The sequence below is a fragment of the Idiotropiscis lumnitzeri genome, chromosome 10, assembly GCF_059441095.1.
Source record: "Idiotropiscis lumnitzeri isolate Australia: NSW breed Sydney's pygmy pipehorse chromosome 10, RoL_Ilum_1.0, whole genome shotgun sequence".
NCBI classification, from domain to species: Eukaryota; Metazoa; Chordata; class Actinopteri; order Syngnathiformes; family Syngnathidae; genus Idiotropiscis; species Idiotropiscis lumnitzeri.
The window spans coordinates 4,862,391-4,884,288 of NC_142400.1; the positions used below are offsets into that span (position 1 = coordinate 4,862,391).

Consider the following 21,898-nt stretch of genomic DNA (forward strand, 5'->3'; position numbering starts at 1 on the left):
AAGGCGAGCTACATAAAATAAACACGACCATCAGATTACCACGCTTGAACACGAGGCCACGCTAACCCCGCTCCGGCACAGCCCCTCAGCTCTAGTGTGGGGTCCGCTCAGTCAACACCATGACGCAAAATGGAACAGGCGTCTGACAGAAGCCCCCGAGCTGGATGGAATAAGGCCCCTACCCGCAGGCCCACAGGTCCCCTCCTTGGCCCGAGGTGAAGCAGGAGAGGACGAGGAATGGAGGCGAAAGGTAGAGCTGAGAAAAAAAAAACACCGGCATCCCGTATTGGTGGCATCGCTGGCGCCGCCCCCAAACGACAGTCCCCGGGACTGAAAGCCGCCAGTGGGGAGCGAAAACGGGGTCGGGCTGAGGTTTGGTGCTCGTGGCGAGACTGCGAGGCTGGATCTGACCTCACAGGGCTTCTTTTATACCTCAGCGTGGGTCTGTGTAGTCTGTGATAGGAACTGCGTGTTTGTGCTTATGCAGGTGTGGGCAAAATATGGCCCGGGGGCCACATGCGGCCTGGCCCGTTAAATGTTTTAATCCGGCACCGCTTAATTTGAAAAAAATTCAATGAATAAACCTTGTTAATGTTTTATTTTCTAAATACGGAAGTTTTTCAAAACGATATATAATTTTGGAACGCTTTTGTTCACTTTCATTTCAAATGAAATGTATTTTTTTTTTTTCTCCGATGAGGTGAGGTGACCAAAACACTCCATCCATCTGCTCCTGGTCCGGCCCTTATGTCAAATTTTAGAACCCATTGAGGCCCGCCAATCAAAAGGTTTCCCCACCCCTGCTCTACCTTATGACCATCGTATGATTGGTTGATACAATCTGGATAAAAAAAAAAAATAAAAAAAAACACAGATCAGCCCCTTGAAGGCTTCTCTCTACGCTGCGTGTTTCTCCGTCTGGCTAAACGTGACCTATTTCCCTCGCCGGCCTTCGAGAGCAGTCTGTCTACACCCCCCCCAGTCTGTCTCTGTGCCAGTCTGTGAACTAACAGAGAATCTCCCCCCTGCTCCTGTGTTTCCTACCTCACCTTTACACAGAACTCAGCTGTGAACAATGTTCCACTCTCTGCCTGTCTGACTGCGTCTGATACAGCCAGACTCTTCAAATATTTTCACTATGAGACCCAAAAGACTTCTTTTTTTCCCCTCATTTCTACGCAGCCAGGCTTCATCGTGATGACCGGGCCCAACCCCTTCTGGATGATACAAAAACAATTTAAGACCACGTTTAAGGTTCCACAATGTGTGGTAATGATGACTGCTTTGGACCGAGAAGAGCCCACACACTTTCCGATGCAATTTCCTGATCGTCTCGCAGACTCCGTCAGTGGCCCTGACGTATGACTTGAAAAACGTCCTCACGCTGCCGGCTTTGGGGGTGACGTAGGGCTTCAGGTAAAATGTTGCCAGATCACAAAGAGAGAACTTTTAAGTCAAGTGCGCAGGACCGTTGGGTCATTATTGGTTCCTGATCGCGGCTCCTGTGTGTGTGTGTGTGTGTGTGTGCAACACAACCACGGTGGTTCACCGAGCCTCGCGGCAGCGTTGCATGACTCGCCTCCTTACTGTTTTCCTCCTCTTTTTATCCTTTTCTCTTTTCTCCTCTGACTCAGCTGTTTTTGTAGGAAAACTCCATCTCTTTGAAGAGTGGAAGAATCTTTCATGACTCCATTGCGGGTCCAGAGAAGGAAAAAGGGAGATGATAGGGGGGAGAAGAACTGCTCCATTGTTTTCACCGACACACACACACCCCCTCCGTCCTCCTCTCCCCGCAGCCTGCGATGGTAATTGTGCGGTGGCTAATTACAGAGAAACGCCACAACAACAGGTGTGGGGGACTGTGCACCTGGGCGAAAAAAAAAAAAAAAAAAAGCCGGCCCCCGGTGCGTGCGGGAGGCTGCCGTGATGGCGCAATTCCGGGTGAAAGTGTGCATGACATGTCGTCTGTGTCAGATCACAGGAAGCGTTTGTGTGTCACACGCTTAACTAAAGCTTACACTGTTACTTAATCCCAGTCAGACGGTGCTCACGGTAGTGCAAAAAAAAACATCCAACAATTAGCAAAGGGCCCGTCTGAGGCTCCATCTGCGTCGAATTATACGTCTGCGTGTGGCATGACTGGAAAGTTGAAATTATGATCACCTAATCACCGGTCACTGCCGGGGGTCCGCAAGACGTCCCTCGAGGGTCCGTAAAATAATTTGCAATAAATTCTTAGCGTACAGTGTTGTCTTGAAATAAGAGTTTCATTTGTTCCATGACCACCCTTATCTCTAATCGTCTTTCATTAATCTCTTCCCACCTCCTCAAAAACAACAAAAAAAAAGACTTTGTGTCTTTTAATATTGAAAAATACAGTAGCATAATTAATTAGAATGTAAATAATCCCCCCCCCAAAAAAAAAATCATGATTTAATGCTGCCATTTGAATTAAATGTGCTGCTCCTTCTGGTGTTCCCACCTTGGCCACCAGGACGCGGTATAATATAGTCATGCAAGACATGAATCGGAATAGTATTGTACTTCTTCTACTGGTATTGAAAGGGACTCCGTAAGATTTTGGAGTCATTTTTGTTTATTCATATTTCATTTTTCATAAAGGATCAAACATATTTACCTGTGAGTTTTAACTCGGACTTTTTAATGCTAACTGTTAGCATGTCAATGGTCATGGTTAGCTAATTGTTTACTATATGCCAATTTATTGCTTATTGCGATTTAGGATTATTTATTTACGTCACACTCAAACCTGACAATGAAAATTCTTCTTCTTCTTTGCTCCATTTTGAAGCGGTAATAAAAGTCGCGTTTTTCAAAAATAGTCCCTGGAGCAGTCGGAAAAGTCGCTGAGGATCGCGACCAAATCGCTAATCGCTAATAAAACTGACACGACTCTGTTTTTATAAATGAACTCCAGCCTTGTTGTTCGTGTATACGGTGCAACAAATTTAATTCAACTGAATTTTGTCATTAATTGTTAAGTTGAAGGGAAAAAAAAAAAAAAAAAAAACTTGACATTTAACACTTTTACTGCCATTGACGGCTAAAGACGTCAAAGATCCAGCTGGTAGTGAATAAGTCAAGGGTGACCATGGCACCGATGTTTAATCAGCGTAAAGTCTATTACACAGTTATTAGATTTATTCCCTGCAAAGGGTCCCTGGAGCCAAAAAGTTAGACACCTAATTGATTAAGCCCGCCACAGGGGTGCATCTGCATGTTTCATCAACCTTAAGCAGTCTTTTTTTTTCAATGCTGTTTTTTGGGACGTCTACTGGGGAGATGATTCGAGACCGGGGGGGGGGGGGGGGGGGCAACAGTGATGATGTAAGCAGAGTGAGTGTTGCTGATAGAGTCTCTGGGCGATTGTGACGTTTCTACTTTTTACGGTAAACATGCGAGGAGCTGACCGGAAGAGAGGAAACCAGTTTGGGTGGCAGCCAGCGTTGCAGAACAATAACTTTTGCAGAGACGTCAGAGGGCTTCGGCCTCCAAACGGAGACGCTGATGCACTGTTTTCTTTGGCCTCGTGTTTGATAAGTATGTGGACTTAACTGGATATGACAGAATCCGGGTGCAGCAACAAGTCCATGCCACGCTGTTAGTCATTTGACTCCATGATACCGGCACCACCTGTCTGCCCCGAGTGCTCGGACATCATCTGGGGGGACTTTACCGCATCAATGAAATGGGAAAGCACTCGAATGTGTCACATCAATTGAAGGGAAATTAAAATTGGCCTCTGCACTTTTTAAGTGCTGACCTTTTTTTGCATCGGTGGGGACTTTGTCTGATCAGTCATGAGCCGACGTAAAACGCGAGCGTTATTACAGGAAATGAGAGCTGTGCTTTTGGCGCTGGTGATTATTTAGACGTATGATGGCCTCCTTAGTCAAGCAATTCTACATGCAGACTCATCAGTTCATCTCAGATGGAGGAATGGATCCTGCAGCGCCACCTTGTGGGATTACTTTTGTCTGAGTGGGTCAAAGCCCTGTTTACCACCAAAGAGGTTTTAGTTTGGGACAATCTTGCCAAAAATCATACAGCAAATCCAAATTGTGGACTTTTATTCAAAACAAGTAGTTTTACTTGATACAATTTTGCAAGAAAAATTTTTGAAGCATTGCTCCAAAGACTACAACGCAGTCCTCTTGCAGTACTTGGAAAATTCTAAACGATTACATGAAAGGATATGGAAATGTATCTTTTATTTTACGCGACATCCATACATTATTAATACATACATCGTCGATCCAGGCCGGCTCAAAGCCGAGTCCTCTGATTGGCGGGAAGCTCGTCCTGGTCGAGCCCCCACAAAAAGGTGCGAAGGCGCGTAACTTCCTTTTGGAGGTCTGAGCTGGGCACCGGCTGGGAGAGGTCAAGGCGAGGCGTCTCGTTTGGCAGGATGAGAGGAGGGTGATCCAGGAAGCTCTCAAATATGTCTAAAATGTGGACAATTGGGAGAAAAATATGAAAGATTGTAGAAGTATACGTATACAAGGTCGTCAGAAAATGTATTCATTTTTTTCATTTTTATTTTATTTTATATTTTTATTTATTTTTTTTTTTCTCCGATGAGGTGAGGTTACCTAAACACTCCATCCATCTGCTCCTGGTCTGGCCCCTCTGTCAAATTTTAGAACCCATTGTGGCCCTCCAATCAAAACGTTTGCCCACCTATGTCTTAAACGGTCCTGTTATTTTTTTTTTTATTGAACCAAAAAAAAACATGATGAGATTGTCAAGGAAGAAGCAAATTTCCCTGGCCGCTGTAGCTATATGATAATAATGCAAAAAAGAGAAACTGAGCAAGCAGTAAAGAAGGCAGCGAATATATTTGAGAAGCAGTTCACGATAATTATCCCATTCATTGACTGCAATTGTACAGAGACTCCCGACGCTTTGCTTTTTAGCAGTGGATACATTGTGTAAGGAAGGATTACGCCAAAAAATTAAATATACGGGCACAATTTGGGGGCAGCTGGCTGAGTCTCGCTTCCTACTATAAAACGTAATTTCCGCGGTGAAAGTCACCTGATACGGCATTTTTGATCGGCTGTTACATCTGTGACGTTGCCACATCGTTCGATTCAAATTTCGAATCGCAGTAAAACTACTCGCTGATGTTTAGCAATTTGTGCAAAGTCGTTGCAAAACCCTGCATACAACCTCATAAAACATCCGGATCACCGTTTTTCTGAAAACATAAAAACAATAACACTAGAAATACAGACTATTGAATGTTTTAATGTATTCAGATTGGATAAGATGTTCGGCCAGCAGTTTATTGTATATAAGCCTCGATTACCTCCGCTTAGCGCCATGCCAGGTGGGGGAGCCCAGGACGCTGGCGGGGCTCTACTTGGTCCGAGCTTATAATGAGTGAGGAGGTGGTGCAGTTGGGCGGGGCTTAGCAAGGCGTGATCCTCTTGTAAAGCGTTCCAGGAGGACTAGAAGAGAAAAACTAAATAAAGTTCGACAGGAGATCCAAATGGGGCAACGACGGGAAAGTCATATTACCTGGATGAGACGCGTCTTAGGAATACATAAAAAGTTGACGATGACTGACAGCTTTTTCATGAACTCTGAGGCAATGTCCCCAAGTCCCGCCCCTTGGAGCCAGTCCAGGACCAGGTCTAAGTTTGTACGGATCTGCACGGCTCGAGACCAAGAAAACAGTCCATCTTTGGAAAAAATAAAAAAAAACACAACAAGAAATAAAATTAAAATTAGAATTAAAAAATGCTCTTGGAAATCAAACAATGAAAAAGTGACTTTTTTCATAAATATTTTCCCGAATTCAATTATAGACACACATCAGGAATTCAAATTTGAAAAATGGGTCACAGGACTGAGTTTCATTTGAATATTTAATTGATTGTGATAAAGGGAGCCACAAGGGAAGCGTAAAAAAATCAGTGAAGGAAGCCACACAATTCCTTTCTTATCATTATTTTGAAGACATATCTACCGTATTTTCCGGACTATAAGCCGCTACTTTTTCCCTAGATTTTGAACCATGCGGCTCATACAACGGTGTGGCTTTTCTGTGGATTTTTCTTTCACCAGTAGGGGGCGCTGTGTATTTCAGAAAATAGGCTAAATAAATCTCGATTTTTTTTCTTCTCTTGGTTCTGTTCTGTTTGAATTAGAAAAGTTGTTGCCGGGTTTAAAGGCACTCTTTTAACAATCTGTTTATGTACCTTCAGGTGCATTCACAGTACAAAATCGTTCTGTACATGCCGTAAAAACAACTCATTTTTTACAACCTAGAAAACTGCGACTTAGTGTCTGGTGGTGCGGCTTGTAGATGTGTTTTATTTTTATTTATTTTTTTATGTATTTATTTTTGTGGAGCTGCGGTTTATATACAGGAGCGCCTTATGGTCCATAAAATACAGTATGTATGTATTCCAGTTACGTCTGGCTAAATCCATTTGTATTGTTTCATACCAGCTAGCTAGCACTAAGCTAACCTGCCGTCACCGGGCCATCGTCCACATGGCAAACTTGCTTCGTATGCTGCTGTGACGACACGACTAACGGATTAACATTTGAGATTAATGCTCATGAGCCGGCTAAAATATTCCAATAAATGCCCAAACAATTCCGCGTGGTTGACTCAAAGGCAGCTCACTTTTCACACGTAGCTCGCGCAAATCCCCACGTGCAGTACATACGTCACACATACCGAGACGTGAGTGTGTGTCCAGTCAACATTCCTCTGCGATGCGGCAATACTGTAACCCGTTCTGACTCGAATCCAAAATTCTGATTCGGCCAGTTAGCATTGAGTCACCATTGATTCATGCAAAAATCTAATCTCCACAATTCAGCACTGGGTCGTTTTTTACACTTCTGTGGCCTTTTATTCCATTTTGTATTTCGGATGTGAAGCTAAAATTGAAATGTAAAAAAAAAAAAAAAAAAAAAATCAGATTTTTTTTTTTTTTTATTTTCATTTGATTTTCAAAAACCAATCGAAAATGGAAATAACAAACAATAAAGGGATTAACTTCTCACCTCTCTCCAACAAGGTGTTGAGCAAAGAGGTGTTGGTGAAGAAGAAGAGGTAGCCGAACGTTTGGGAGGTGAGCGGCGGGGAAAGGCAAGCTTCCCGGGAGAGCATGAGCGACGAGCGATACACTTCCACCAGCCCGGCCACTTTCGGCGGCAGCGCGGACACGTCGTCCATCTCCTCTTCTCCTTTCTCCTCACCCTCCGCTCCGGCTGCTGCGGCCTTTTCCTTCTCCTTCTCTTCGGTGGAGAAAGGGTTGGTGTCCAGCAGGGCGGGAAGGAGCGAGTAGAGGGTCTTGTGGACAAAGGACGACAAAGGAAGTGAGTTCATTTGGATGAATAACGTTGACGGCAGGTGTGGCGGTTTACCTTGGTGAGGTGATAGACGCACTGCTGGAAGGTGTGCATGATGACCTCGTCGAGTTGCGCAAGAGCTTCTGAGCATGTGTCCATGTCGGCCGTCAACACGGGATCCCCTGGGGCTGCGTTATTAACGAGCATGAGGACCGATTCAAAATGAGGCTCTACTTTGTCTCCTTCGAACATCCCAAATCAGGGTTGACAAACTCATTTTTTTGTCGCAGGCCGCATCGGAGTTAATGTTCACTTCAGAGCGCCGTGACGAGTGTGAAGCCATACGCAGTGGACATGAAAAGTCTACACACCCGTTTTCAATTGCCAGCTTTTTGTGGTATGAAAACAACTTTGGAACTTTTTCAACTAAATTGAGTTGTATTTAAAAATATAGATTTTTTTTTTCAAGAAGAATAAAAATAAACAACTGAGATGATGTGCAGACCCTCTAAAACAGGGGTGGGCAAACTACGGCCCGGGGGCCACATGTGGCCCGTTAAACGTTTTAATCCGGCCCGCTTAATTTGAAAAAAATGACATGAATAAACCTTGTTAATGTTTTATTTTCTAAATTCTGTGTTTTTTTTTCCAAAGACATATAATTTGTTGTAATGCTTTTGTTCACTTTCATTTAAAATTAAATGTATTTTTTTTCTCCGATGAGGTGAGGTGACCAAAACACTCCATTCATCTGCTCCTGGTCCGGCCCCTCTGCCAAATTTTAGAACCCATTGTGGCCCGCCAATCAAATACTTTGCCCACCTCTGCTCTAAATTGTCCTTCGGTGTGAACTGCAAATGTTTGTTTATCCGTATGGAGCTTGTGACTGACAGCGACCAGTACCATTTTTGGTAAAATTGCACATATTTACTGAGTCTCACCTTCAAATTCCCACTCTTTCTCCATGTTTTCCACTTTAACCTGAAAGAAGTTGAGTAGCTCGGTGGCATTGGACATCCAGAACATCAGGGGTCTGAGGTCCGACGACAACTTCTGGACATTGGCTGTGCTAATCTCGCTTTCTGGCTCACTGGAACTGGACACAACAGGTAAGCCATTCCAAAAAAAATGAGTTCCTTATATAATATTGAAACGTCACGGCTTGAATAATAACAGACGGGGTTATTTTTTACCCGACTCAATTTTGCAACTTGCTTTCATCAGACCACAAAAATGTTGCGCAGTCATAACAGCGCAAGGACAAATGTATCATGAAGCAAACATGAGGATGGAACACAAAAAAAAAAAATCTTACTTTTGCGTGGGATGCTTATCCCCAAATTCCTTAATGTTATCCTGTAAAGAGATTTAGAGACAGAAGAGAGGAGAGAGACATCTCGTCTTAGTGTGGAGGTGGTGGGGCAGCGGCAGGAGTCGGGCCCTGCAGCCAGCGCCATTACGGCACATTTTCCAGCAACACAAGGGAGTGACATCAGCTCATGGCTGCTCTTCTCCGTAACTAGGCAGGCCACGATGACGGGCACACTGCATGTCTGCATCTGTCTCGATCGATGCAACCACCTCAAACTGCACACCGACAATACCTGCAATCCTTTTCTGACGGCAAAACCACGGCCGCGTCATCCAGATACAATACGTGTTTTCGATCGAGTATTCCGCTTTCCCCACAACAATGATGCAATCTACCACCGATCACGTCACAATTCGAGAAACCGACAGCGCACGCCTGTGCCAGGCACGTCGTCAGGTGTACCTAATAATGTGACCTTTGGGCGTACGTGATGACGGGAATTCAACATATTGCACCTTACGTTTGTTCCCAGGGCAAGTCTCGCACAAAGTTCAGTCTAACTTTAGGAATGAGTGGGGATTTCTATCTTTTGGTATTTGCGGTTATGAATGGCCGTTTGCGCCGTTGTGGGTGTGAACACAGCGGATTTGCTTCTCGGCCATTTGAAGCGAAAATAACATCAATTGAATGTGACTTACCCAGACGATGTCTTTGATTTGATTGGCCGCCTTGAGTAATATCTGCGGCGTGAGCGCAGGATCGAGGCGCTTGGACGCGTGGTCGATCATGATGGACAGCAGATATGCCGGCGCCAAAGGCCCTCCTCCGGAGTCAGGCGAGGAGTTTTTCGATAAGATCTCCTAATAGACCAGTCAGAGACCCAATCTAGGTTTTTCGGCTCGTAAAGGACGGTTCAGATTCTCATCATCATGACGGCTATGAACAAATCAACAAAGTGGTGGCCCGGTACTTTTACACAGCACCGTATATGTCCCCACCTCACCTGCAGCAAAGCGTCCGCATTCCGAGGATGGAACTTGAGAACAGATTCCGTGGATCCGAGGTAATGCCTGAGCGCCTCCTGCTTGTCCGCCAACCCCGAGGAGCAGCAGGGGTGCGAGCCGTCCGAGTGCCACGGCAGTGTCAGTGCCAACGGAGGAGCCGGGGTGACTCGAGGGTCGCGGTACAAAAAGAGGAAGTGGTCACCGAGACCGATGACGTCGCCAGGTTTTAGGACGGTTTCCCTGTAAAGAGCCACGCCGTTGTGTGTGACGGCACCTCCTCGGAAAGGCCGGATCAAGGCTGGAATACCAGAATACAGTACAATACAGTCTGTCTTTGATTATAAAAACAGCATTACTAAAGTTTTAACTTTAAACATTTAAAATGTGAAAACTGACAAGGTCATTCGCATTAAATTATATTTGATTAAAATCAGTTTTATTCTCATTTTATTTTAACAAAAATATTTTTCTATTTTTTTTTTTATTTATTTATTTTATTTTATTTATTATTATTTTTTAAGGGAGTTATTTTGTTAGTTTTCTTACCTATAATAACTTTGATCGAGCTACATAGAGACGGTCACTGCTTCTCAATTAGCCGCAGTAAAATTTGTTGTTCTTTGCAGAGGATAAGGAATATATGCCTGTGAGTGTGTGTGGCGCCGCCGTTTTTCTTCAAATATCAGTTGCTTAAAAGGGTTACAACTCCGCAACAGTGATGCTAGGTGTTACCCTGTTTTGGCTTTTAGCATTTTTTTTTTGTTAGCATTAAGCTAAACTGACTTTCCCACGACAAAGCCGTGCTTACCGTATTTTAAAGACACAATGTGTAATTCTCCTCGTTTTAAAAATGATTTCCTATCAACTAGCACACCCAGCTTGTCGCACATCGATTCCGTCGTCGTGATGCCGCGTATACCTCGCCCGGTGGGTGTCTCGGGAACAGCGGAATCCCTCCTCACAAGTAAGTGTCGGGCCAAGAGGTCAGGCGCGGACAGGAACGTGTCCACCTTGAGCGGCTTCTTCCCCTTGCGCTCTCTCTCTTTGTCCTTCTCCCGCTCTCTCATTGTGGCCTTTCTCCCAAACACGTGCGTATGTCCCGCCATAATGTACAAAACAAAATCCTAAAGAAAACACACAGCAGCGGAAAAAGCTGAGGGATGTCTGGGGGGTCTCGGAGTTTACGTCAACCCTCCATCAGATATTGCGGCGAACAGAAGGCAGTTGATATTATACAAAGTGTGTCACAGTTTGCTACAAAGAGCGCCCGCGTGAGGTCATTGTGCGAGATGGAGTGATGTGCACACAGCCTCTTGTGTTTCTGGAGTGCGTGTCGTCCGGGCTTTGTGCTCGTCTGCAGATGTTTTGAGTCGGACGCCGGGTGGGAGAGGCCCGGTGGTGGGATGGAAATGCAGATGGTATGCGACGATTCAGAGCATGCAGGTATGATGTCATGACCTGGGTGTGTGCACGTGTTGACGTCGCGCCCCCGCTGTTGTGCTTGTGCACATTGCGTCCACGTTGCTACGCGGGGCTTGTCCGTGGTTACGCAGCTGTTTGCTGGTGCGATAGCATCTCTTAGCGTGTCTTGCCTTGTTCTGGTCGTAACCCTGCAGCAATAGGAAGTAGGGCCGGTCCGTAGGCGGAAGGATCAAACTTTGGGACATCATCTCCAGGTCACAGCTGGAGTAGTTCTTCTCTTCCTGAGGCGGCTGGTGGGTCCATCCGACTTTTGCCTCCACCTTGGATGCTCTAATCTGAATATGTTGACCAAAAAAAAAAATTAAATCACAGAAAACTATTCATGTACATCGGATATTAAAAGTCTACACACCCCTGTTCAAATGCAAGGATTTAAATAAATATTTTACGACTCCATCCAGAATGAATGTAAAACATCAACAACTCCAAAAAAATCAACTGTTTTTTTTTTTACAGGTGAAGTAAAACTAAACAACTGAAATAATGGGGTTCACCAAGATTATTGTATTTCACAAAATAACTACAACTAAAATCGAAAAAAAAATAATTCATGAACAAAATAAAATAAACAGCAACATTGAAGTCAGAATTTTTGGCAAGTACTGGCTATGAATTGAGGTGGTAAAATGAAAGCCTTATGTTAAAAAAAAAAAATGTGTTGCAGTCCAAAGAAGCTAAATTCAACACTTTGGCCATAATTCCAGAAGGTGTGTATGATGCAAACACGACACTACTTATAATAAAGAGTAAAAAAAAAAAAAAAAAAAATCATAATGTTGCAGACATTTATGAGCATTTCCAAATAGCAGACAACGTTAGCAGAAACCCGTTGGGCTGCTGCCAGAATGTAAACATGTAAAAAAAAAATTTTTAAAAAAGCCTACTAGAACAGCTGAACTCATCTTCATTTTTGGAGAGATGTCACAGCTGTGCCAAATATGCTCAACTTGATCATGACAGTCTTCCATGGTTTTCCAAATCTTTTGGACCCTTTTCCTAACTGATACAAGTGGACCGTGCTCGTGCTGTGAGATGTGACAACAAAAATGTCAGGACAACAGCTGAACGTAATTTGGGGTTAATAAGAGGCATTTTTTTTAAAATGCTGGCTCGTTTGTGGTGACTCCCACTTAGCATGAGTAGTTATTTCAGATTCAGATTGCGTGGCATGAAACACAAGGGAAACTCAGAAAAATGTGGACAATACCGCCCCCTACAGGACATATTTGGAAGGTTTCTCTTCCACTGCTCTACAGTTAGTCGCAGGGGTGGGCAAACTTTTTGATTGGCGAGCCACAATGGGTTCTAAAATTTGACAGAGGTGCAGATGGATGGAGTGTTTTGGTAACCTCACCTCATTGGAGAAAAAAAATACATTTAATTTGAAATGAAAGTGAATAAAAGCAATACAATATATATGTCTTTGAAAAACCACAGAATTTAGAAAATCAAACATGAACAAGGTTTATTCATTTAATATTTTTCAAGTTCGGCGGCGGGCCGGATTAAAACGTTTAACGGGCCGCGTGTGGCCCCCGGGCCGTAGTTTGCCCACACCTGAGTTAATGCATACTTGGTTTGCAATAGTGACTTATTCTTTACACGTTGTGTTTTGCTGGTGCTTTCCCCTCACCTCTCCTTGCTGCGGGTTGATCATGCTGACAATGTTCTTCCTGTCCTGCACGGCTCCGTTGTTGTTGTTGTTGCTGGGCCGGCTGCCACCTCCACGCGGGTCATTGGTCACATGGTTGCCTTGACGGCGCCTCAGGCTGAGGTTCATGTCACTGATGCTCCTCCTGAGCTCCGAGTTCCTTCCGCGGTGGCCGCGCTCGCCCTCCTCCGCCGCACCCCCTGACGACATCCTGCTTCGCCTCCGGCGCACACCTGTCGGCCAGACAATCCGAGGATGAGCGCCACCCGGCGTCAGCGTGGCTCCGACAGCCGCGGCATACCTTGGTAGCTCTCGCCCTCCCTCTCCTCTCTTTCGTAGTCTTCCTTCCGCTGAATTTCAAAGCGCCGCTCCAATCCGTCCTTGGGCCGCCACATGTCCGCCAACAACAAGGGACACTCCCATGGGGCTACATTTCTCCGACACTCCGTCTCCCACTTGATAGCTCCATCTGGCTGCTGGATGGGCTTTCCGATGACATCACACAGCAGGAAGTCCTCGGGGATGTGTTTCTGGAGAACTGGAAGGTAATGGAGGGAGGGTGGAGGTGCTGTCTATGTTTACATTATGTCAGAGGTGGGACGAAGTCACATGAAAGGCACAAAAACATCAAACCGGAACCTTTGAGTTTCAAATCGTTAGAAGTCAAGTCATAATGTTGACGACTCGCAAAAAAAAAAAAATAAATTGGGAAAAGTCGGCTTTTGGGTGAAACTTAAAATGCACCGTTACAGGTAAACTTTTGAAGGCACGTCCAACTGTTTAGTGTTTCAATACTTCTTGCTGATGTCTGAAAAGAATCTGAATGTTGATTTTTATTTCAATTTCAAAGGACGTCCAATTTTAGGCCTCCTGCTAAAAAAAAAATGTGCAGAGACGAGCTTTGTTTTGTTGTCTTTCCAGGCTGGTCTCATCAACAAGAACAGCAGCAAAAGTGAAAAAAAAAAAAAAAAAAAACACCGTCAAGATTCAAACAACCAAACAGATCGGGTTGCGTACGTAGTCATACTCATTTTGCTGGCTTGTCGGTTTAATATTAGCGTAATGCGTCTGAGACAATTAGCATCTCAAGTGTCCAAAGAGAAGCCGGGTCACTTTTCAAAATGAAATATTTTTCAGTCTCAAATAGAAAATGAACCAGAAGCAATTTTTTTCCCTTTCATTTGTGAGGCCCGCCGTGGCCCAGTCCCAAAGTGGCCCGCGGACCGGTGGTTGTGCACCACTGACTTGGAGCACTCTGCATCAGCCGACTGACGGGTTGCAAGGATTTTTTTTTTTAAAACCTAACTTGAAAATTATTATTTTCAAATTCAAGTCGAAGTCAAATTGAGTCTCATGAATACAAAGTCGAGTCAACAGGATCATCGCAAGAGTTTTTCCTCTCTCTTGTACCTGCTTCATCTGTCTCCTCCCGCTCTCTCTCGGTGTAGCGAGTGATAACCTGAGCAATGAGCTCACTGGCTGTCGAGTGAACGTTGGCCAGCAGGGAGCGGTAGTTTGCGCCGCTGGATAGCGCATCCCCGTAGATCTTAATCAAACCCGGAGCAGAGGAAGAAGTCGGAGGTACGTAGTGGTGAGTGGAGGATGCCGCCGAGTGGGCCCAAAGCTCTCTCTCCCTCTCCCCCAACGCCCGGTCCCGGTCGCTGTTGGAGCGCCCCCGCAGGAAGAGATGGGAAAGGCGCTTGGTGCGCGACTGGGGCGCGGCGGGCCGAGGCCTGAGGAAGGCCGGGGAAGGAGACGGCGACGGGTTTGGGGAAGCCAGCGAGGGAGTTGAGTTAGAAAGGGAGGAGGAAGGAATGGAGTGGGCCTCGTGAAGGGAGGTCGCGTCAGAACTGGTGGTCGACCTGGAAGCAGCACAGGAGGGGGGGAGGAAAGGGGCCCAGTCAGCTGTGAATTATGGCTGACGAAACAGAGAGACAAATAACAATACCCAAAATAAAACGGGTCAGACTACAAAAGCGGGGAAAGCATACACTGGAAGTGACAGTGCAACATCATCCAGTTGTCCATTTTCTACAGTGTGATAATCTGGAGCCTATCCCATCTGATAACGGGCAGTTAACAAATTGTTTTATTTATGCCAGATTGTAGCCATAGGCTCATGTCCATCTGTAGTCCCTTGGTTGGCTGATGGAACATTTCAAGTATGAACGCAAGTAAAAAATAGGAGGAGAAGACAAGACATCCACAATACAAAAACAAGGATCATTCATTCATTCACTTACCACTGAGCTTCTCAATTATTTTCGGTCATGCCCCCCTAGCAAGAAGCAAACAATTTGCTCCGTCCCACCCACTCTCCATCATAACTATAAATAATGTTTTTATTTTATTTTGCAAAAAACGAAACCGTAGAGTTGATGCTCGCTGCGCACAATGAGCAAGGAGAGCGCCACTGCCAACTAGTGGAGTGGAGGTACAATTACACTTTGTTGGAGTACGCCGGGGGGGAAAAAAAGCATGTTCCCTAGGTTCACACGCTCCCCCCTCAGCATCACACCGCCCCCCCAGGGGGGTTCCCGCCCCACTATTTTGATTTGGGGCAAGTGACAGGGTAAACCCTGGACTAGTTTGGACTAGATTTAAGATCTTTGTGTCTGTCCTCCTTCAGCTCCTGCAGGTATATCTGTTTTGTTTTCAACACTGAGCACGTAAATTTGTGAGCATGTTGAGACAAGCCAATTATTGTTTCAATTTAAGCGCAATTTGGTTTGGTGGTGTGCCATGACTTGGTTGTTTATATGTGCCCTGCGATTGGCTGGTTAATAGTCCAGGGTTTAGTTTACGCCCCTAATGATGGATAAAAAAAAATTGTCTTGGCTCGGTAAAAGACGGGTCCACCATGTTGGATGGTGGAACACATTTTGCCGAATTTAACTGGCGGTGAACAGAAAATAACCCAATGAAGAAAAAAAATCTTCAGTCGACTCACTTGACAGAGATAGCGCTGGGCCAGCGACGTCCCAGCTTTGCAAAATGTTTCCTGGGGGAATTGATCCAAAGACCTACTGGGAAATGGAGCTTTCTGACACGAGGACTGCCTGACCCCTCCATCTGACATGCAAATAAGGACAAAAACAAGACATTGGGAAGACACTCAAATCCTTAAAAAATGCAATCATCGCACCCGGATGCTGCGTGACAGCAGTGCCAGAAATGAAACAATGCAACAATAGCATGATGTCAGCGTCAAAATATATCAACAGGATGAACAGAATGTAAGTTCTCAACATGTGGAAATAAGCACGGGCAAATCAACCCAAATGCAGTTCCTGAAAAATACAACTTTTTAAACAGGAAGCATCCTTTTGGCGGATTTGCGTCCAGCTGGAAGGGATGTGTCCCCGCTAGAAAGTTACTTCGCCGCCATTTTATGCCATTTCCATCGAAATACATTTCGGGCCGTCTTTAGTTCATCGTAATCTCGAAGAATTCGTACAATAGCACATTTAAGCTTTTCTCGTTATTTATGTCCTGTTTGCTTTTACACAGAGAAATACATTTTTTAAAAATTCTATCAAAAAAAAAAAAGCAAACTTTAAAATTATAAAGTCGCAAAATGATTCGCTACTCACCCACAGGAACTTCTAATCCTTGCGTAGTTTTTTTTTTTCAGTACCCTTCAAAGCAAATACGCAATTCAAAGTGATCTAACTATCCTCAGTATTTTCCTTTCCCTGTGACAAAATTCCATTTTTCAGTCCGTCACACATCTACACGTGCGCTTCTCTCACTCCTTCCATCCATGAATGCAGTCTTCTGCCACGTAAAAAATATTTTTTCCCCAACGGCTTCCACAAGCTATGCTCGTTCTCCGCAGCCCTCGGCCTCTCTGAGTCTATAGATAGAGAAACGGGCCCATTGTTCTTCGTGACAGAATTTCCTTCCTTTGCAGCGGACAACACCTATATCCTGACTGAGAGCGGGAGAGAAGGAACAGCGACTGTGAAAGCGGGAGAAGTGGGAACAGTCACTTGGACTTTTGAGACACTCAGTGGATTCCAATCAGTCATTTCTGTCTACATTGAAGGGTAACGCTGAAAACTGGATATCTTCACTTGTTTGCTTTGACAGGAAAGAGGATGTGTGTGTGGGGGGGGGGGGGGGGTCATACACGGCGAGACAGAAATTTTGAGGGAGACACTTGTGACCTTTCAAGGAGAAAGCAGATTATCACAGAGTCCTTCTTCCAGGTTCTCTACTCGTCATCGCAGATCCGGGCAAAGTATGACCCGGGGGCCATATCGGGCCCGCCAACAGTCTCTGGCTGGTGACAACAGTGGTACTAATTTCTTATTTCCTGCATGGTGGTGAAAAGAGGGCCAAGAAGATTTGGCCTGATAATACTGTACGCAAATTTGTTTGAAATGTGTATTTCCAAATAATAGTAATAATAAAATATAAAATGATAAAAATAAATAAAATGAAAAATCATTAAATAAAATCAAATAATACAAATATAACTATAATATATGGACATTTTAAGGAAACAAGACGACATGCTTTTATTCGTTATATCTCGACTGAATTACTTTATTTTGGAGTCAGCCAGTCCTCCATCAAGAGTCTCCAGTTGGTCCAAAATACTGCTTCGCATCTCCTAATTGGAGCTCGTAGGAGGGAGAACAAAGGTCAAATTCTGGCCTCCCTTCACGTTTTAGATTGCATTTTGAGATTTTTTTTATTTGGTTTCAAATCTTAAAATGGTCTTCACCGCTTGACCTATCAGCAGACCAGATGCGACTGGATGTATCGAGGACAAAGGGGTCGGAACCTTTTCTGTTGCCGGTCCCTCTCTTTGGAAAGCCTCCTCTCTGTCCATTTTTAAAACGTGTCTTAAAACACATTTTCAGTTGATGGTGTTTGATTCAGTATGAGTCTCTGCATTGTTTTGGCGTTTTGTGGTGTTTGCTGTTTTCATGGTATTAATGTATTTAACTGGCTTTGGTAAATTTGAGTTCTTTGGCTTTGTTAGCAACATAAAATAAAAATCATTTTGTTCAGTTTTAGTAAAAAAGATGAGTGCATTTGAGTCGTGTGTTTGTTTGAGAGGAAATCTCGTTTTGTTTTGTTTTCCCCTTGATGGGCTTTTGATTTTTTTTTTTCACCATCTGACTTTTTTTTCCCAGCATGCTTTGCGCGTAGAACAGGAAGGACATCTTTCCGGAGAGGACACAGCTGAGCAGCACTCAAGGTGAGTTCGCTTTTACATTCAAATGTGGCACTTTCTGAATACATTTAGTCTTTTATTAGACTTTATACTGAGCTGATAAATACTGTGGAGACAAGTGACCATTACTGCCATATTAATATCTATCACTCCCGCTCATAAATGTCCGAAGATTTAGCATCTATGTGTTAGCATTGTCCTCGGCTAACCATGCTAACACGCATGCGTAGATTCTATTTAAATTCGTGTTGTTTTTTTCCACTAAACAAATAATTCTGTTGCGGTTTTATCTTTATTTTGTATCTATAAAGCATTGACAAGCGTTGATCGAGTGTTGTCCGTCGTAACTAAGCGGCTCTTGTTGCTTTATTTATAGCCTAGCCGGCTAATTTAGCGCTTTCATCCGAGGTCACGTCAACGCATCGATTTTTAAAATGCATTCAGTGTCATGTTAAAGTAACGTGTCAAAATCATATCCGAAGCTCGCAAACATGTCTGAGACAATTGAGGAGAAGATCAAGAACTACAGGACTGCGCCCTTCGACGCCCGCTTCCCAAACACCAACCAGACCCGCAACTGCTTCCAGAACTACTTGGGTGAGCCGATGCACAATTGGGCCACATTTAATCATATGGGGACACTATCTCAATTGAAATGAATTAGGTGGAGACAAATCTATTTATTGTGTTTGCTGTCGCATGCTTGTAAACGCTGTGTGTGCAAGTCTGACCTTCACATGATCAAACAACTATTGATTTTGATTCTTTTTATGTATGTTTGATTCTGTTGTGCTTGTCGGGTAAACAGAAACATAGGTGTCATTGATTAGTTCAAGTCCTCCAGTGCTCAAAATGTAAGACAACTACAACAACAAAAGGCAATTAGTTTTTGTTGTTGTAGTTGCTCGAAAGGTCGCATTTGTAGTTTGTTATATAAACAGGGTGTTGATTCAGGTCTTATTCTGAGAGGTAGTTTAGGCTTTGCAGTTTTTGTACGCATATCATATCCTTGCCCATGGCTCGGCAATTGACGTTGGAGCAGCATTGAAAGATTAATGCCTGTTAGATTGGACTAGCCATCAACCTGAAGTTTGTTGGAATGAAGCTTTCTCACTCTTCAGGCCTTCCGTTGAATGGTGTGTCAAGCTCAGCTCCTGTTTCGAGGAACTTACTATGGATAGCGTAAATTTTCAACTGACATAAAGTAAAGTAGTCCAGAACTGCATTCAGAAACAATGTCTTGCCATGTGGTAATTTTTTAACACTGCCCTAGTGTTAATTGGCCATCCATGAGCAGAGGCTTGTTATGCTTACAAAAACTGCAAGGCCTAAGCTGTGAAATGTCGGTCTACCGTCTGTCTGATATATACCTGAAACGAAATTGGAAAAAGTCCAACATGACTTTTGGAGACAACCACTATACATGAAAGTGTTAATTGAATTTCCCCTTGAGGGATTACAATCCATTTAATAATGGAAATGTTTTGTATTTCATGCACAGACTTTCACAGGTGCAACAAGGCCCTGTCGGCCAAAGACCAAGATGTGGCTCCGTGCGAGTGGTACCGGAGGGTGTACAAAAGTCTTTGTCCCATGAGCTGGGTAAGGTGTACACTTTGAATAATAATAGCTTAATTAAACATTTTGGTTCTCTTTGTAATCATCACGTTTATTTTGTTTTGCACATTTGTTTTCATATGAATGCGTAGTAGTAGAACAACACGAAAGGAACATGACCTTCTAAGCTATAAAAAAAAAAAAAAGTCAAGAGAGTGAATGTTAAAATTGAAATTGCGACATTTAAGTTGTAAAAAAAATAAAATTTAAAAGAAGAAAGTTGTTATTCTGCTATACACAGTTGAATTTTCAACCCCCCCCCCAAGTAATATTTTTCTCAATTTGATATTTTAACATTATGAAACAATCCCAAGAGTCAGTCAAACCATAAATGTTCGACATTGCCCCAAATATTGCGGTAATGAAAATATTTTTTTCCCCACCGTCATTAAAACCAATGTAATAATTTATGAACCACATTTATTTGCATGAATGTGAAATTCACACACAAATGTAAGGGCGCTCTTGTGCTTGTAATGTTTTTATTCTTGTAAATTGATAGCTGGCTCTTGTTTTAGATTGAGAGGGTGTACCTCAAAATATGAGCAGTCAATGCATCATGCTTTGTTGTCATGTGTCCTGCAGGTTGGCAAATGGGACGAGCAGATCGAGAATGGAAGTTTCCCTGGTAAAATCTAAAACGTGACTGCTATTATCTGTCAATACTTTTGCAGGCGTTTTTTGTTACAGTTCCCTCTGTAGTGTTGCGTCGAATATCTTCAACGGCACCCAACTTCATTGCCATCGTCCTCAGTGGCGTTACTGGTGTTAACTTAAGATTCAAACGCACAACTTTTTAACCTGCAAGGCAAGATCAAAGGATTGTGTTTCTTCAATATGTATAGTCACCACCTGTTTGGCATTGTTTGCTCAATAAAAACAGTGCACATTAAATCTGGTCTCTTTTGTAATGTTTCTACTTCATTATTTGCTAATCTTGCTTTTTTTTTATTTGCTTTATTTATAGTGATCGACTAAAATCTTTTAACAGAACGATATAAGTAAGGAAAATGACAATTCGTTTTTTTTTTTTGGGCTGCCTTGTCTTCAAAATCTTCGGCCATTCATCAGAAATGTATTGGTCCTGTAATGTCACACGTTGACCACATGGTGTCACTGTCCGATAGGTTTCTATTCGCCATATGCGTTTCAGAGTAAACATTGACTTTTTTTACGTGCTGTATTTTTCCAAGTAGTAAATCTACTCGAGTTAAAGCATCAAAAGCATTCGCTACGGCGCCCATGGTTTTAAATCCAATTTTTACAGGAGTATCAACTGCCGTTGACTGTATTACATAACAAAGTTGGAACGCACTCCTCAATTAGCACATGCGCCCAACTATGCTTGATAGGTCCTGACAAGTTTTATGTGTGTTAGTTTAGCGCCTGCGATCCACTGGATTTGCTATTGGCCATTGTGACTAAATGCAACTTTAGGAACCAGTCGCTCCTCTAATCATGCGACAATTCGGGCTCTTGCGAGGTACAGCGACATAACAACACGTCAAATATAATGTTGGAGTTTCAAGTGTGTTAAGCTTTCAAGTCTTGGTTAGGGTTTTAAGTGGGGGGGGTCAATATAGTGGGGTTTCAAACAAGCGTGGAGGTTTGAAATGACAGTTTCAAGCCGCAGTTTGGATTTCAAATGAGGGTTTCAAATTTTGAAGCAAAATCTTTGTTTTTCCAAATGAATTTTCAAAACGTTTTTTCGGGTTCCAAACAAGGTTTCAAGTTTCAAATTAGGGTTTCAAAATCTTGTTTTCAATCCTTGATTAGGGTTTTTGCGATGTAAATTCACAATTAGGCTTTCAAATTGGTTTCTTTTAATGGTGACATGCTGATCTGTTTTTTTTTTTTCTTCGGTTAGAGGCCGTGGACGCTCTTACTCAGGAAACGGACCCAAATCGTTGTCATGTGCGCAAGCGAGATTGGCAGACAGCGCCGCTCTCATTTCCTGCCCTCAAGCTCTTATTGTGTACAAATAATACACTAATTTCATTGTGTCCATGTCGCTGGAGGACAGGTTGCCATGGCGACGGATCACGGGATGGGATGTTAGGACAGGCGGTTCGGAAGAATGAAGCGAGCGGTTTCAGCGGGACTGCATTGCCAGAGCATAACAGGTGCAGGTGTCGCGTCACACTCGCGAAAGATAACCGGTGTATCGCAATCGTTGAGTCCTCTGACGCATTATAGTGTTTGAAAAAAAAAGAAAACGTGTGACATCATCAAAAACAAAAAACTTTTCGTTTGGTGAGAATGTTCTTTGCGTTTATCTTCTATTTAAAAATCAACAAAAAAAACAAAGC

General features: G+C 43.5%; 2 protein-coding genes and 1 long non-coding RNA gene across 3 annotated transcripts in view; 2 read left to right on the forward strand and 1 right to left on the reverse strand.

The window, feature by feature from the left end:
• LOC148328731 (uncharacterized) overlaps positions 1-9,984 on the forward strand; it is a 52,787-nt gene extending 42,803 nt beyond the window's left edge. Inside the window, exons 10-12 of the long non-coding RNA XR_015845558.1 lie at positions 7,062-7,362; positions 8,324-8,444; positions 9,657-9,984. This is a non-coding gene — a long non-coding RNA (uncharacterized LOC148328731). The remainder of the gene's footprint in view (positions 1-7,061; positions 7,363-8,323; positions 8,445-9,656) is intronic.
• Positions 4,094-16,618, reverse strand: rasip1 (Ras interacting protein 1). The gene is made up of 16 exons (XM_088306052.1): positions 16,378-16,618; positions 15,735-15,856; positions 14,195-14,646; positions 13,086-13,322; positions 12,767-13,017; positions 11,244-11,408; positions 10,571-10,775; positions 9,651-9,949; positions 9,346-9,507; positions 8,651-8,691; positions 8,277-8,431; positions 7,411-7,523; positions 7,048-7,336; positions 5,545-5,708; positions 5,333-5,474; positions 4,094-4,466 (listed from the first exon to the last, which is right to left on the reverse strand). The coding sequence occupies exons 2-16, from the start codon at positions 15,854-15,856 to the stop codon at positions 4,288-4,290; spliced, it is 2,976 nt and encodes a 991-aa protein (XP_088162178.1). The 5' UTR covers positions 16,378-16,618; the 3' UTR covers positions 4,094-4,287.
• A 1,294-nt stretch (positions 16,619-17,912) lies between these two features.
• cox6b2 (cytochrome c oxidase subunit 6B2) lies at positions 17,913-20,483 on the forward strand. The gene is made up of 4 exons (XM_088306069.1): positions 17,913-17,996; positions 18,455-18,569; positions 19,474-19,574; positions 20,175-20,483. Exons 2-4 carry the CDS (start codon positions 18,464-18,466, stop codon positions 20,226-20,228), a joined length of 261 nt encoding a protein of 86 aa, XP_088162195.1. The 5' UTR covers positions 17,913-17,996; positions 18,455-18,463; the 3' UTR covers positions 20,229-20,483.
• Positions 20,484-21,898: the final 1,415 nt, after the last annotated feature.

What these genes read in the sequence shown, in the direction of transcription:
- rasip1 (XM_088306052.1), bottom strand. Translation starts at nt 15,856, where the DNA reads ATGGAGGGGTCAGGCAGTCCTCGTGTCAGAAAGCTCCATTTCCCAGTA. An exon ending in GGAGGGCGAGAGCTACCAAG is followed by an intron (nt 13,018 to 13,085) that starts GTATGCCGCGGC and finishes TCTGGCCGACAG; the next exon opens with GTGTGCGCCGGAGGCGAAGC. An exon ending in ATGCGGACGCTTTGCTGCAG is followed by an intron (nt 9,508 to 9,650) that starts GTGAGGTGGGGA and finishes CTGGTCTATTAG; the next exon opens with GAGATCTTATCGAAAAACTC.
- cox6b2 (XM_088306069.1), top strand. Translation starts at nt 18,464, where the DNA reads ATGTCTGAGACAATTGAGGAGAAGATCAAGAACTACAGGACTGCGCCC. An exon ending in CTGCTTCCAGAACTACTTGG is followed by an intron (nt 18,570 to 19,473) that starts GTGAGCCGATGC and finishes TTTCATGCACAG; the next exon opens with ACTTTCACAGGTGCAACAAG. An exon ending in GTCTTTGTCCCATGAGCTGG is followed by an intron (nt 19,575 to 20,174) that starts GTAAGGTGTACA and finishes TGTGTCCTGCAG; the next exon opens with GTTGGCAAATGGGACGAGCA.